At 39.5% G+C, this 17,153-nt stretch overlaps 1 protein-coding gene across 1 annotated transcript in view; it reads right to left on the bottom strand.

The window, feature by feature from the left end:
* ADCY7 (adenylate cyclase 7) overlaps window positions 1-17,153 on the bottom strand; it is a 228,605-nt gene that overhangs the window by 79,379 nt on the left and 132,073 nt on the right. Inside the window, exons 7-10 of the mRNA XM_077458399.1 lie at window positions 15,164-15,291; window positions 10,163-10,321; window positions 5,860-5,992; window positions 4,974-5,162 (exon numbers count right to left, since the gene is read on the bottom strand). Coding sequence (XP_077314525.1) covers window positions 4,974-5,162; window positions 5,860-5,992; window positions 10,163-10,321; window positions 15,164-15,291 — 609 coding nt within the window. The remainder of the gene's footprint in view (window positions 1-4,973; window positions 5,163-5,859; window positions 5,993-10,162; window positions 10,322-15,163; window positions 15,292-17,153) is intronic.

The following is a 17,153-nucleotide window of genomic DNA, read 5'->3' as shown; positions in this document are numbered from 1 at the left end:
TGCTAGAAGCTAGGAGTTCCTGCAATTCTGGCTTTATTCTTGGTAATAAAATAAATCAAACTTCCCCAGGAAAAGTGGGAAACCAGTAGTTGTGCACAATCATTAGTATTTGTAAGTAAAAATATTATTATAACCAACTACAATGCATCTGCGGCTCCATGCACAATGAGCTTTAAAATAATTCCAGTACCCTTGGCAGAAAAAATGCTCCTATAGAGTGTTTTTGTACACAGTTTAGGAGAGTTTAGCGTTTTTATGCAGAAAGTTCCATTCAGAAACACAAACCAGAAGGGTTTTTTTTCCTGCCTGTAAACTCTGAGCTCAAAATATGCCTGTAATAGTCCTAATTTGCATAGACACAAAGCATAACATATTGAGCTGCTTCTACAGGCAGAACACAAAACTGCTCTAAAAGCAATCATTTTTAGCCAGTGTGCATGGAGCCTTAATTGTGTGCAATAACATTCATTTTCAAGATATCTTGGGTCATTCTGTGAAATCTATTTAAGCTACAAATCATTCTGTACTGCAACAGTATCAACAAAATAGAATGAACTCCGTTTAGATTTAAGTATTTAATGCAACCTGAATAGAAGTATGGGTTTTTTAAGAATTATACTTACCTAGGTGGATGCAGTATCGGTCCAATGCTCTACAATAAGAACCGAGCGATCGATCACTTGGTTCTCATAACTTTGTGAGCAGAGAGCTGACTGTCAGTCAGAGCTCTCTGCTCTGCCTCCTCCTCGCTCACTGGAGGGCTGGGCTGTGGAGCGGGCAGGGGTTGGCTGGCTCATGCTCTCAGCAGCTCGCTGAGAGGCTGGGCTGGGTGTCGGTCCAGGGATCAGGCGTATGCTGACTCTGTGCTCATGATGACGTAGAGCCTGGACCGACTTCTGTGATGTCAGCAGAGAGCGGACTTCCACCCGTTCTCTGCTAAACATGGGCCACAAGAGCGCAAAACAAACTGCATTCCTCTGATCTACAGGAGAAGTACAGCCAAACAAGCTTTGGCTGTACTTCTCCTTTAAGGGCTCATCTACAGCTTCTAATGTGAAGTTTAGGTGCTTTTAGCGTTTTTTGCCAAAGCTCCTAAACTCAACTCCATAAAAGCCTACACATAGGCTTTTACAAGAGTTTAGAAGCTGCTGCGGTTAGGGGAGGTTCAACCTCCCTCTCCTGAATGCCGAAAAATTGTGTTCAGGATAGAAAAGATTTGGCCACTAGTTGCAAAATGCAGCAAAACTATGGTAAAAAATCGCTGTACGATTTTGCCACATTTTGCATTTTCCTGCAGCTGGCGGTAAACATATTCTGTGTGTACATGAGCCCTAAGGCTTCATGTACACTAGCAGCTCCTAAACTTGAGCTTAGAAGCTTTTGCTGTTTTTTTTTTTTTGCCAAAGCTCCTAAACTCAACTCCATAAAAGCTTATGTGTCAATGTACACATAGGCTTTTAGGATCGCTTAGGAGCTGCTGAGGTTTGTGGAGGTTCAACCTCCCCTAACCTCCCTCTCCTGAACATGGAAGAATCGCATTCAGGATAGGAATGTTTTGACCGCTGGCCACAAAACGAACCAAATCGCGGCAAAGTCACGGTAAAATCGCTGCACAATTGTGCCATGTTTTTGAGTTTTTCCCCGACCAGTGGTCAAAGTAGTTCAAGCATACAGTGTAAGCTAGTGTACATGAAGCCGTAGGCTTCATGTACACTAGCCTACACTGGCATCTACTAAACTTGAGTTTAGGAGCTTTTGGCATTTTTTTTGACAAAGCTCTTAGGCCTATCCTATCGGACCGTTTTGTCGGATATTCCGACTGTGTGTGGTATGCATCGGACTGTTTCCGTCGGAATATCCGACGGACCAAATTTTCCAACTTGCTGGAAATATTTTCCGACAAACTGCTCCGATCGGATATACTCCGATCATGTGTAGAGAATTCCGATCGGACAAAGTGCCACGCATGCTCAGATCAAATTCCTACATCAAAGCTATTGGCTACTAGCCTGAACGTAGTCCCATCATAACTAAATCACGTCATCACGTTCTGAAAGATCGGATTTTCCGACAACTTTGTCTGACCGTGTGTATGCAACAGTTTCGGACAAGATCCGTCAGACAAAATCCGATGGACAAAATCCGACGGATTTGGTTGTCGGAATCTCCGACCGTGTCTACAAGGGCTTAAACTCAACTTCTTAAAAGCCTTTGTGTCCATATACACACAGCTGTCATGTTTAGGTGAGCTTCAACCTCCCTTTCCTGAATGTGGAAGAATCACGTTCAGGATAGGAAATTTTTGAGGACCAGCCCTGGAAAAATGCAAAACATGGCAAAACTTTGGCAAAAAGTTGACATATTTGCTCTTATCAATTAACAAGCTAATGCCTGTTGTATGAGAACAGCTTTTGTATTTATATAAAGGTCACACTTCCCCTATTATATTACCTACTGAGACGCAACACTGTTTGTGCATTCACCTATAGTGGGGGAAATAAGTATTTGATCCTCTGCAGATTTTGTAAGTTTGCCCAGCAAAGAAATGAAGGGTCTATCATTTTTATCATAGGTGTATTTTAAATGATAGAGACAGATTATCAACCAAAAACCCAGAAAGAACACATAAAAAAAATGCTACAAATCAAGTTGCAGTTCAGTGAGTAAAATAAATATTTGATCCCCAAGCAAAACATGACTTGGCGGAGAAACCCTTGTTGGCAAGCACAGAGGTAAGATGTTTCATTTTGTTGGTTACCAGGTTTGGATACATCTCAGGAGGGATTTTGGTCCATTCTTCTTTACAGATCTTCTATAAATCCCTAAGGTTTCTTGGCTGTCACTTGGCAACTCAAAGTTTAAGCTCCCTCCATAGATTTTCTATAGAATTAAGGTCTGGAGACTGACTAGGCCACTCCATGACCTTAATGTGCTTCTTCTTGAGCCACTCTTTTGTTGCCTTGGTGGTGTGTTTTGGGTCATTATGCTGGAAGACCCATCCATGACCCATCTTCAGTGTTTTGGCTGAGGGAAGAAGGTTCTCATCCAGTATTTTACAATACATGGCCCTGTCAATGGGCCCCTCAATGCAGCAATGTCAGTCTGTGTCTTTTGCAGAGAAACAGCCCCAAAGCATCATGTTTCCACCTTTGTGTTTGACTGTAGGGATGGTGTTCTTAGGGTCATAGTCAGCATTTTTCTTCCTCCAAACACTGCAAGTCCCCCTCCTCAAGACAGCACATGTACAGTCATGCCAATGAATATCTAAATGATACAGAAAATGATTGGGAGAAAGTGCTTTGGTCAGATGAGACAAAAAGTGAGTTAGTTGGCATTACCTCGACTTGCCATGTTTGGAGGAAGAAAAATGCTGACTGTGAGCCTAAGAACACCATCCCTACAGTCAAGTATAGATGTGGAAACATTATGCTTTGTGTTGGCTTCTCTGCTTAAGGTACAGAATGACTTTGCTGCATTGAGGGGCTAATGGATGGTGCCATGTATTATAAAATATTGGATGATAACCTTCTTCCCTCAGCCAGAACACTGAAGATGAGTCATGAATAGGTCTTCCAGCATGACAATGACCCACAACATACCACCAAGGCAATAAAGAATGACCCACAACATACCACCAAGGCAATAAAGGAGTGGCTCGAGAAGAAGCACATTAAAGTCATGGAGTCTCCAGACCTTAATCCTATTGAAATTTAATGGAGGGAGCTTACATTTCAAGTTGCCAAGCTACAGCCAAGAAACCTAAAGCATTTAGAGAAGATCTGTAAAAAAAATCATGGACCAAAATCTCTCCTAAGATGTGTGAAAACTTGTTCACTAACTACAAGAAATGTCTTACCTCTGTGCTTGCCAACAAGAGTTTCTCCACCAAGTATTAAGTCATGTTTTGCTTGGAGATCAAATACTTACTTCACGCACTGAACTGCAACTTAATTTGTAGCATTTGTATCATGCTTTTTTCTGGATTTTTGGTTGATATTTTGTCGCTATCATTTAAAATACAACTATGATAAACTTTTTAGACCCTTCATTTCTTTGTAAGCGGGCAAATTTACAAAACCTGCAGGGGATCAAATACTTATTTCCCCCACTGTACATATTCCTGGCAGTGTCACCAGCTTTATCCGAGATTCACCAAAGAAATATTTTCTGAACATACGCCACTCAGAGCTACAACCTAGTGACCGGAAAGGAGAAGGAACATCTTCCCAACAGGCGCATAGACAGCAGTAAAATATGATAGAAGGCAAAACCCTTTTACTCTTTCAGTTGCCTAAAGTGAGACCTTAACATTTTATCCTCCAACACTTGTAGTATAACTAAAAGCAATTTATTTTATTTTATTTAGCATAGTGTGGAGGGATTAGAACATCTGTCAGCATTTTATTGCGGTCCGTGCCCCTATTAGGGAGATTTATCCTCTTTATATGTACTGTTTACTGTCATAATCGAAACTGAAAAAAAAAAAAACATTTTGGGTTGTCCTCTAAACAGTAATATAGGAGAAATCCCACAATCAGGACAGTAGTTCCCTCACTTTGGAAGGATCTCCTTTCACTTCTTGAGACAGGAAGTGAAGGTAGATCTCCCCAATGGGACACAGATGGGAAAATAGCTGACAGGTGTTATAAGCCTCCCTTACTCTATCCATAATGAAAAAAACGCTTTGCCTTTAGTGACACCTTTTACCTTTAAAAGGATACTTTCAATACTGAGCTCAGAATTATTCCTAACGTGATGCAGGGTAGGAAGTCAGCATTTCAAGGGCACTATGAGAGAAGGTTTAACCTTGCCCATAGTTGCATAATTTGTAATGTAGAAACTAAGGAGATATCATAGGGATATTGAGATTGTCTTAAGTGTCTTTAAACAAAAACATACACATAAATAGCACCAATAATATACTCAAGGTAATTTTTTTATTATTTTAAACATTTAAGACTACAGCTACTTACCCGCTTTGGTTTTCCATTTGTGACAGGAATGTCGGTGCTGGAGGGCTCACTTGAGTCCAGGTGCGAAAATGGCCTTGCAGCTCCCCATGATTCAAGATACCGGGTCATCCTAACTGAAGGTCGAACCTTAAGGCCATCATTTACTCGAGGACGAGGAATATGCTTGTTCTCGCTCCGACGTTGTCTGGACTAACAGTGGAAAGCACAGCACAATTAAAAACAGTACAACTGGCTCTACTCTAAAACAAGATAAAGCCACAAGATGCATACACAGTTTATAAAATGGTGTAATAACTATTTTCTATCTCTCTATATTTCTGTGATAGAAATGAAAACTGGCACATGGTAAAAAGATTATATTTTCTTAGATGTTCTTCATCACAAGCACGTGCATTCCCTATGACATATTCATATCAAATTACCCTATACTCTGCACTGTACATAGTTAAATCATATTGACAGACTACAGATCTGAATGGTCCTGTGTCAGGTTTGGATATTCTGGCCAAATAAATGTTTACTGTTTTACCTGTCAACTGATCTTTAACTTTGTTCAACTTTGTGATTAACACTATACTACTTCCTGTTTATGCTTCATAGATTTCATGATGCGGATTCATTGTTCATTGAACAAGCTTGAGGCAAAGAGGTGACACTGGAAGGTGTATTGCTGAACAAGAAAATAAGCACATCGCCTGCCTGCTTGTGTAGTGTTACAGATGTATGTAATTAGAAGTTATTTGGCAGCTAAAACAAACATGAATATACTATAGCTTTATATTTAACCGTTTTCCTGCAGTTATGCAAAAATGAAACATCCTAGCAGTTAGGACATGTGTTATCAAATTATGATTATCTCTACTCTACCCATACAACTCACACTTACCCGAGGATCAATGACAAGGTAAGTCTTAATGTCCATTTCCTTAAGATAAGGATCTCTTATTTCTCCATGCCCTTCTTCCACACTGTAAGCTCCATTTAAGTGTTTCAGTGTTGCTTCTGTGATGTGGACCCGACTAAAAAAACAAGAGAAATGCAATTTTATTTAAGACATGGTTGTATAAGGGATTTACACAGTGACTTTACTATAACTGCATCTTGTTACTGCTACAGATATTTTATTGTAAATCCTCAAATTATTAACTGCAAACATCAAAAGTCCATTTACTCAATTGTTTCACTGTATTCCAGTGATAGAACTATTATTCTGCACTTCTAGTTACTACTTTTTTCAATGTGCAAGTAGTATCTTTCTACACTGATTAATAAGCTCTACTTTTAAACTATAAAAAAAAATTAAAATGTAAATTGTTTTAATTTACTTTGTACCAGAAGGTATTAGATAGTAGAGATATAAATAAAACATTGTATACAGAGCTGCTAGATGATAACGTTGATAAAGTTTAAAAAAGATAGAAAAATGTTTAAAAAACTAGCAAAACCTGCAATGGTGGCATCTAGCACAGGAGATAACAATCAACAGGCACCAAAGTTGGCATTACTGCTTGTCTGGTGATGTAGGTGGTGAATAATCTGTGGAATTCAGTGGAGTCCAACATTTTCTCTTTTATTGCCAACATTTTATTACCAACATTGTAATTAATGTGTAACGTTTCTTATCGACACCCCTCTCCATTCACATCAGGAAAAAGTAAGAAAATATTGTATCTGTTTGGCATTGTCTTTTTATATTTGGATAGATGTGCGACCAGCAGGTAGCAAGTGGGAACTGAAATTATTTTGAAATGTTATTAAATCCTCTATTACAGTGATTGCCAACTAGTTTTGGTGGTCCCCAGGGGTTCTGCCACAAATCAACACCGTGGCGTATATATACCGCCCAATGTTGTTTCCAGTGTTGTTTTTAATGCATGCTAAAAGTCAATACTGTTGGCACATACTGATACCTGATGTCTCCCCTGTAGTTTTGGCTCCTGTGAACTCAATGGGAGGTGCTAGGAGTAGTGCAGAGAGTGGGAGCGGAAGAAGGAGAGGACTTCCAATCACAGCGCTGATCACAGACTGTGGGAGGGAGCACATGGCTGGATAGGGAGGTGAGATCCAATGATGAGTCTGTGCAAGGCAGCAGTGTGATGCAGAGTATGGGGGGGAAAAGAGCAGGAACATTGTGTGTATAAGGCAGTAGACATGTGCAGACTAGAATATTTCGTTTCGTTTTTTCGTTTTCGTCCGTAAATTTTATTTATTTAGTTACTCCCGAAATTCGTTTTTATTTATTTCGTTTTTCGTGCAAAAATTGCATTCGTTCGAAAATCCACATGAATTACGGTCGAATCTGTCTTGGAAGGCTTATGGTATCTGTCGAATGGATAAAGAAGATTCGATGGAGCTGCTAAACTATATAGCCTATAGGCGGAGCATTCGATTGCCGAAATGTACGATTGCAGTGTCGTATAGTTGCGACGATCCCGTCGAATATTATTATAAACGTGCAACGATCCCGTCGAATATTATTATAAACGTGCAACGATCCCGTCGAATATTATCATTTTTTTTTTTTTTATTTACTTCCCCCACCCAATTCCAGTATCGTTTCTCTCTGTCGATTCTGTTCTCTCTATGTCGAATATTTACTCTCTGTCGAAGCTTTTCTATATAATAGGACTAATAGAGGTAAACGAAACTTAGGCACATTCGACCACAGGTTCAATAGACATATGGAGTCACGTCGAATCTCCTATTCTATATCGAACGGTCACTTCGAATCTCCTATTCTATATCGAACTGTTGTAACAACGAAAACGAAAAAAAGCATTTATTTATGTCGGATCTTTCGTTTTTCGGAATCTGCACTTTCGTTATCGTTTGTCAAAACGAAAACGAAAATACCTGAAATTCGGACGAAAATGCATTCGGACGAAAACGAATGCACATGTCTATAAGGCAGCAGTGTGATCCAGGGGTAGGGAGGCAGAGCACTGGAGCATTGTGTGTGCAAGGCATGTACAAATTCATGTAATTTATTTATTCAGTAATCTGCCGAATTCAAAATTGTTAGTTTAGCGGTCTGTAAGGTTGGCAACCACTGCAGAAAGAACAAAAAGTAATTTGCATAACATGCTCACATCATGCCATTGCACAGAATATGCTGGCTGTTGGGATTTATGGGATGGAATGCATTGTGTATGGAAACATTGTATGCTTAGCATTCCTTTTAATCAAATTGACTAAAAATTGGAGCCAAAAATTATATAAAAAATCTTACCAAACAATGTAGCAACAATTTTAACTATAATTTGTGATAATAAAACCAAGAGACAGAGACAGTTTTAGGCATGATCAGACAGGCAGCAAGTACGGCATCACTGGGTGTCACATTTATAAGTAACAATACTAGATCCACTTATATTTGGTGTTACTAAACCCACAACAGTAAAATCAGTCTGTATATGCAGTAAAGCATGCTTTTTATACTCGCTGTGAAACCTAAGGGGTTATTCTTCTGCATTGTGTAAAATTGTTGTTTGATCCTGTATGCACAGATCCTCCTTCTTCCACTGGCTCCAAAACATGTCTGGATGAGACAGAGTTAGTGGAGTCAGGCTGCACATGCTCAGTTTGATGTGTATTGCTAGAGAGATTTTTTTTTTCTTGGGAGAGTGCATGTGATCAGCACAGGGCCAATCAGCACTGTCCAGACAGAGGGTCAGGGATTCTGCATCCTGATAGGGCAGCCAGTGAAGTATGAAAACTCCTCCTACAAGCTTTAACCAGGCATTGATAGAAGTCACAAGACTGCTATATACTGCTGATGAGAAAAGGTATTTAGTACCTTTAGTATTAAAGGAGAAGTCCAGCCTGAGATTTTAGCCTGGGCTTATCCTAAGGGTCACAGGAGTGCAATTCGTTTTGCACTCCTGTGACCTGTTTTCAGTGGAAAGTGGTCTGAAGTCAGCTCTCCACTGACATCATTGCTATCAGTTGAGGCAGCGCGTCATCCCAACTTCCAAAGTCTGGATCCACCAGCTGCCTTGACTGATGGCTGTCTCAACAAGCCGCTGAGACGGCTGCTTCTTGCCCCTCCACAGCTCATCACTGTAATGAGCGTGGCGGATCAGAGCAGGAGACATGCCGACTGACAGGCAGCATCTCCCCGCAAAGGGAGGGGAGAGAAACGAGCTGTCAGCCGTGTTCGGTGGCTCGGTTCCCAGTGCAGAGACGCCGTGGGATTGCTGCAGCATCAGTCTAATGCTGCATCCACCTAGGTAAGTATGAATAAAAAAACAAAACAAAACAAAAACATACTTCTCTTTTAAGTTTATATTTACTAAAATAATTAAATTTCCATGTTCTGTGTACCGTGGGAGACCAGATATAGTGAATGCAGGGTCCTGGCTTTAGTAACACTTTAACAATCTGAATGTACAATATTAGCTTAAAGGATAAGTTCACTTTTTAGAAAAAAAAATAAGGCAAAAAATGTGCATTTATTTAGTTATTGGAGTCTGTAAAGCACTGTACCAACAATTAGGAGATTGCTGGTACCATGCAGGTCTCCAACAGATCTGCCAGTGTATCTTGTGCCCATGCAGCCCATACATCCTGTATGGGCAAGCAGACACAACTTGACAGGAAGAGAGAATGAACTACTAGCGCTGTGGTAGTTCATTGAAAACTACACACTGACAGCCGCAACTTGTAGTTTTCCATTCACAGGACACTGCCGGGTGGGTGAGGAACGTTTTTTTAAAAAATTATGATAGCTAGCAGAGGGTGGGGGAAGATCCATGCTAACTATCAGATTAGGGATCGGGGAGGTGCGGGGGCCAGTCCGTTCATAACACGATACATGTTACCCCTGAATATGGGTGTAACAAGTTACAAAAGGTGAACTTAGCCTTTAAAAAATCATCTTTAGATTTACCTACATCTATGGGGTATAAAGGACTATGTAAACGCTCTGTTCATATGATACACGGTATAATCAGAGAGGCATTCTCTCTATATAATTGTTGTCAAATCTAAACTAAATGGCAAAACCTGATTTTTCAGGCCATCTTAAACACTAGTAACATTTCCCCACATTCACCAAATAGAATCAGACTGTCGGACTTTCAAGTGTAATCTGAATATTTGCATCTGCTTGGAAGCAATGGGGAAAATAACAGTTATACGAAACCAAAGTTTTGTATTATTCCTTTAACACTTTTCTAACATTATTTTACCCTGGTACTCCTGCAGATTCCATACGATTAGCCAAGGAAACATCATGTGACCAAACATCAAACTGCCATTTTCGCAATCCTATGACACCACAGAGAACATTTCCAGAATGCACTCCAACCCTCATATTAATATCTGCTCCAGTGGCTTCTCTCACTTTCCTACGGAAACAAAAATGCACATAATTATGAAAGACCCCACAAAACATGCATTGTAGATACAAAGTTCAGCTAAATACTGCCAGATCTATCATTCTTACGAAACACAGAACATGTGGCAAATGCTTTGTAACTTACAGAATCTAATCATTGATCAACGTTCATCTTTTTTCGATGTTCTGAAAATATTTTACATTTAAGGCTGAACTCAGCGATAATGTGTAATCATACCTAATAAAGTCCTAAAGTTTAGCCTGAAATGCATGCATATCTCACAACTCCTCCATGCAGTAACATGGAGTATCCATGACTTCTACAACCCTCTTGTGAGCACTGCACTTCAGACTGACTCTCAAAGTGACACTAAAGGCAAAACTTTTTCTTTTCCACTTTAGAATAAGGGAGGGTTATAACCCCTGTCAGTTTTTTTGTTGCCATCTATGTCCCACTGGGGAAATTCCCCTTCACTTCCTGTCCCATAGCCAAGACAGGAAGTGATAGGAAATCTTTCCAAAGTAATGGAGTTCCAGTGTGTCACAAGGGTCACCAGAACAAGTGCCCCATTGGAAGATCTTCCCACTATTCCTATTCTGGAGACATTTGGGATTTTCCTTTACTTTCACTTTCCATAACACTGCACAGGATAAATAGAGAGAGTGAGTCTCCCTAATGGGGACACAGACAGCAATAGAACCTGGCAAGAGTTCTAATCCATCTCCGCTCTATACAAAACAAAAAATATGTTTTGCATTTAGTGACATTTTAAATACAACCCGTGAAGCATCACTGTATCTGAATGGTTGCTTCTGTAATAGCAGATTTCACCAGTGGGGGTACTTCTGAATAGGGATGGCCGAAACTGTTCGCCCGGCGGTCGTTTCGTGGCTAATTTTGCGTGTTCGCGATTTGCCCGATCATTGCCCCTACCTTATAAATAGACCTGATCTGGCGGCCATTTTACATTCTGTCTTATTTCAGTGTAGGGACAGGACGCTGTGTGGAGCAGGGAGAGACTAGTGACACAAATCGCTAGCTATTAGGTCCACAAAAGTCCTTTTAAGGACTGGTATGGTATAGGTGTAGTACAGTATATAGAATTGAGTGCACTGCTGTGCTGGTGATTGCAGCAGCCTGTCTTTTGTCAGTGCAGGGAGGGACAGGATGCTGTGTGCAGTAGAGACAGTCAGTTTAATCACTAGCTATTACTATTAGGTCCACAAAGGTCCTTTTAAGGACCGGTATAGGTGTACAGTATATAGGGTTCAGTACACTGCTGTGTTGGTGATTGAAGCAGCCTGTCTTTTGTCAGTGCATGGAGGGACAGGACGATGTGTGCAGCAGGGACAGTCAGTTTAATCACTAGCTAGCTATTACTATTAGGTCCACAAAGGTCCTTTTAAGGACTGGTATAGGTGTACAGTATACAGGGTTGTACACGTATAATATACTTTCTTCCAAATATAGAAAGAATATTATACTTGACTGCTGCCCTATTCTGCAGCAGTCCTTTATCAGTGTAGGGACTGAGGTACAGTCTGCAAATCACTAGCTACTTGATCCACAAAGGTCCTTGTAAGGACTGGTATAGGTGTACAATATATAGGGTTGTGGTGCACTGCTGCAGATTGCTGCCCTATTCTGCAGCAGTCCTTTATCAGTGTAGGGACTGAGGTACAGTCTGCAAATCACTAGCTACTTGGTCCACAAAGGTCCTTGTAAGGACTGGTATAGGTGTACTATTTGGAGGGTTGTGGTGCACTGCTGCAGATTGCTGCCCTATTCTGTCAGTGCTCTCTATCACGGTGCTGGTGTCAGTGCTCTATATCACGGTGCTGGTGTCAGTGCACTCTATCACGGTGCTGGTGTCAGTGCACTCTATCACGGTGCTGGTGATCATCTCCTGCACCCTCGTTATAGCCTACCCTGACCTTTCCTCTCCTCCATTGCCTTCATGCGCTCCTGAGTCCTGAATTGTCAAAATTTCACATATAAAAAAAGAATGCTTGTAGTTGTCGATCCCAGATTCACTTCATACATGTGTTATGTCAGTGGCCATGTGGTGGGACTATGTGTGCACAGCTAGTAATTATTTTGTGGCTGGAAAAATGACCTGTAGGTTTTTAAAGTTCGCCTGCCATTGAAGTCAATGGGGCCCGCCGCGAACTTCCTGGTTCGCAAACTTTCCGCCGGGTTCGCGTTCGCGAAACGTCCCATCGGAAGTTCGTCCATCTCTACTTCTGAATAAGGCTTCATGTAAACGGGATGTTTTAAAACCTCTCCTGAATGATTTAACTTGACAGATAGTAACCAGGGTTTAAAAGGGTCCGTTTGCGTTTAGAACTGTTTTTACATTGAAAATAGTAAAAAAAAATTCTATTAAAAATGCCTGTAAATGAAATGCGGCTAAACACGAGTTATCACGTTTACAAGCTATTACAGGCATTTGGTGTTTCAAATGCCTCTGAACATCCGTCCTGAACGCATTTTTTTGCGTTCCAAAAAATACTTCTAATCTCAACTGCCTAGAAACTACTATAAACAAAATAATAGTAAATACTATGAACTAAATAATATTCATAAGATAACATAGAGGAGAGTTCAGGGGCAGCTGAAAAAAATGCCAAACTGCCCGTAAACATCTGTTTACCAGCAGCAGTGTACATGAAGCCTTAAAGGGGTTGTAAGCCCTCGTGTTTTTTCACCTTAATACATCCTATGCATTAAGGTGAAAAAACTTCTGCCAGTGACCGGCCCCCTAGCCCCCCCACCCCCTTTTAATTACCTGAGCCACGTATTTCCCTCTGCAGAGATGCATTGTCTCTCTCTACACGGGGTCCCAGTTCTTGAATGGATAGATTGATAGCAGCGCAGCCATTGGTTCCCGCTGCTGTTAATCAAATCCAATGATGCCGGCGCCGGCGGACGGGGCCAAGTCCGGCATTCATGTCTATGGATGCCGAATGCTGGATTCGGGAGCGTACTTCTCCTAGGGGGTTATCTGATGTGAGGAGGAGCCGCGAGAGCCACCTAGGGACCCCAGAAGAGGTTGATCGGGACCACTCTGTGCAAAACGAGCTACACAGTGCAAGTAAGTATGACATATTTGTTATTTAAAAAAAACAAAAACGAAGGCTTACAATCACTTTAATTCTAGTTCCTGGTCACTATAATAATATTTTGGAGCAAAAATGGGTGAACCTTTTTATAATCTGACATTATGTCACTGGATTGGTTTATCTAAAAATGCATACATTAATTCTCAATTCCCTTTCTGTATTGCATTATCGCACACGGTTTCAAAGATTTTTGAAGTTCCTTCAATTCCACCATTACTCCCATAATCCAAAAACATGCTGGTAGATTAATCGGCTGCTGTATAAATTGGCCCTGAATGTGAGTTAGGGACCTTAGATTGTAAGCATCTTGAGGGCATGGACTGATAGGAATGTACAATATATGTGAATATATGTGAATATATGTGTAAAGTGATGCATAAATTGATGACATTATATAAGTACCTGTAATAAATAAATAAAATAAATTCACATTTTTCTCTCATTCCAAATTAAAAAGTGAGTTATCATAGGCATATTCTAAACATTGTAATGTTCTGGTAGTTATGGAACTATCTTCTTATATCGCATGTTCTCATATTTTTACCTAGATTTAAATAAAACAGCCTAAATGATAGGTGTTCTCCCTGACTTAGTCCAGTGTTCATTTTAACATATTTTCATTTGTGTCCATGCTCTTTCCATAGCTTCTCGTGTAGGGGATTTGAGCCATAAACTCTTCTGGGTTGATAAGATAATCTTAAATTATAGATCTTCTTCATTCAGGGCTGTCAGATTGCAAGCGTCCTAGTTTCCTCCACTAGCATTTGGCAACTGCAGGAAACAGTAAGAATATAGGGGCTGGTGAAAAAAAAAAACACATGACAATCATTGGACCAGGGATCTGACAAGACCTGAAAGTTTGCTGGATGCTTAAGATTTTAAATATGATTATCTCATCAACCCAGCAGAGGTCAGCAGCACGGAAAGTTAGACGGGCAAGTATTATAAGACTTTATTTTATCTTTTAAAAAGAGTAATAGAGTGGCTTTAACCTAACACTGAAAGTACAACTAAAGGAAAAAACTTTTTTTTTTTAGTTTTAGATAGATTAGAAAGGGATTAGAACCCTTGTCAGTTTGTATTACTGTATGTGCCCCCATTAGAGAGATGTACCCTCTATATTTTACCTGTTTCCCATTATGATTGAAAGTAAAAGAAAATCCCAAATTTTGTATTGTCCCCTGAAAAGTGAGAGAAAATCTTCCAATGGGGACACTCCCTTAATTTGCAGGGATTTCCCAGAAATTCCCTTAATTTGCAGGGATTTCCTCTCACTTCCTGTTTGGCTATTGGACAGGAAGTGAAAGGAAATCTCTGCAATGAAACAGAGTTGGCGGGGAAAAAAATAAATCTGATGGGTTATATCCCTCCTCTACTCTTTCCCAAATGGAAAAAAAAAGTTTTGCCCATAGTTCTACTTTAACTCTCAACATTTAACAATTTACCTGATCACTAATACTAAACCTGTGACTGAACTGCCTAATACTTAACATTAACCACGATTATTAACTCACTAACCATTCAAACTAAAACCTAATGTCACCTGTAAAATAATCCCAAGGAACCCCAAAATAAAATACTTTTGGCATCTAAATTCCAGTTTCAGGCACCTGATGCATTGGAGCAATACAATGGACACTACAAGTGAGCCTCACATTTTAATGCAAGGCTCATTTTAATTGGTAAACCGTTAAGGTCATGCTTTCTTTCAATATTCATGTGAACATACTTAATTGCATCACACATGTCCAGCCCCATCTTGACACAGTTCCTGGCATTGTTAGGTAAAGACACTGGCAGACCAGATACGCAGTAGTAACAGTCTCCTAAAATCTTGATCCTCATACATTCATTTTCCTGTAAAGAAAGGACATACAAAAAAAAAATATTTCAACATTGAAATCCTCATAAGTAGCATTTCATATATAAATCTAAGCTGTAAATGTTTAAGTAGAACCCCCTACATTTCTGTCATCGCTTACAGGATGTACTATTTTTTGTGCACAGTAGAAGTGAACTTTTCATGTGAATGTTTTAACATTTTTTAAATAGAGTCAGTTTTAAATTGAAAGCTCTATGAAATGTGTTTTTATTCTCTTCTAAGCTGCTAAAACCTGGAAACCTGTTGAACTAACTGGTTCCCATCCACTGCTGTTTAACCCCTTAACTTGTTTTATATACAAGGCCCCTCCTGGCAGGTGAGATCCCTTTCACAGAGACGTGAACTAGCAGGACGTGTGTTGACACAAGAAAACACTTTTATCTAATGGATGAAATACACTTTCACACTAGAAGAATTTGGATACTTTATATTGAACATGTTTTTAAAGACGGTTTATATGAACGATATTTGTTATTACCATTGTACATAATCTTTATAGTTTATTTATATAGCACTTTTTCCATACTGTACACTTTTAGTATTTGATTTGCATTTTAACATCTATAGAGATTTTAGCGTTACAGTGTTGACTTAAATGATTTAATTGCAATATGATGGAGGTCAGAGTTGTGCCATTGCAGGGCGCCAGTTTACCCTATTACCCCGCAAGGCTTCACTGCCAGTTTCCCTTAGCCAAGATAGTGGCACCAGCACCTGAATGCCGATGCAAGAATCGTGCCCTAATAGTAAAAGTCAGCAGCTACAGTATTTGGGGGAGGGGTGAACTCTGCTTTAATAAAAAAAAAAAATCAAAGTTTTCAATACAAAATGTTTTTCTTTTGCACCTAATGGATGAACACAAATCTCACTATAAAAGGAATAAATATTGGTCACTAACAACATCATAAATCTTATTTTCATTGTTGTACAAATGCAAATTTTTGTACAGTCAAAAAGAACACGTATAACAATTAGTTTGCTGCTATGGCTTTATGCTTTCAAATGATCCACAATTTTTATCAATAAATCATTTTAACCTGATTTACAGTAATCTTTCATGTCTTTTAGCCGTAAGTGTCAATAAACCTATTTTAAAGGTTTTTATCAGTCCAGTTTTTTTTTTTAATATTTTTTCCTAGCCTGTTTAATGTGTGGGTGTTTTGTGTTGTCTAGTCTAACTCAGCCAACATCTCAAGTTAATTTGTTTTCAGAATTATTTCCTGAAGCATTAAGCTGAGAGTTGCAACCCTGACTCCTATTTTATCCTGAATTATCCGGTCATGTTAAGTGTACTGTGGTTGTAAACATAATTGCAAGTGAATTTTATGGAAAGAAAATGGATCAAATACCACCCACAGGAGTGGTACATACCACATTGATCCCTACTGGAGAGAAAAGTTGCATATGAACATTTTTTTAAACCACATTCAGAACATAAACTTCAGCAACTCAAACACAATAAAATGAAGTCTAATGTAAAAAAGCAAATTAATTTTATTAGGTAGGAATTCTTTCAATATTTTCAGATAGTGTAGGATTTAACAAATATCTCAGTTTATTAGCAAGTAAGAAAGAGCTATAGTTTAAAGCAGGATTAAAACCCTACTATAGAGATTTATTATATTGCAGATTGCTGATTCTTAGATGTGGTGGCTTAAAAATCCTTAACTGATATTTGCCTTTAATTTGTTTGTCATGTCCATCTAAATCTGCTAGTACATCCAATACTCTCCTCTCCCCAGATTGACAATGTGGTTGTCCAAGGGTTAAGTTAGCCATAGATGGATGGAAAATAATCTGGCTCAGCAAGGACATCTATGGCCATTACAAACTCTCT

This window comes from Lithobates pipiens, unplaced genomic scaffold (assembly GCF_037356315.1).
Source record: "Lithobates pipiens isolate NorthernLeopardFrog02 unplaced genomic scaffold, aLitPip1_a1.2 Scaffold_10, whole genome shotgun sequence".
Classification (NCBI taxonomy): Eukaryota; Metazoa; Chordata; class Amphibia; order Anura; family Ranidae; genus Lithobates; species Lithobates pipiens.
Note: the sequence above shows the minus strand (reverse complement) of the source record. Positions and strands in the feature narration are given on the sequence as shown.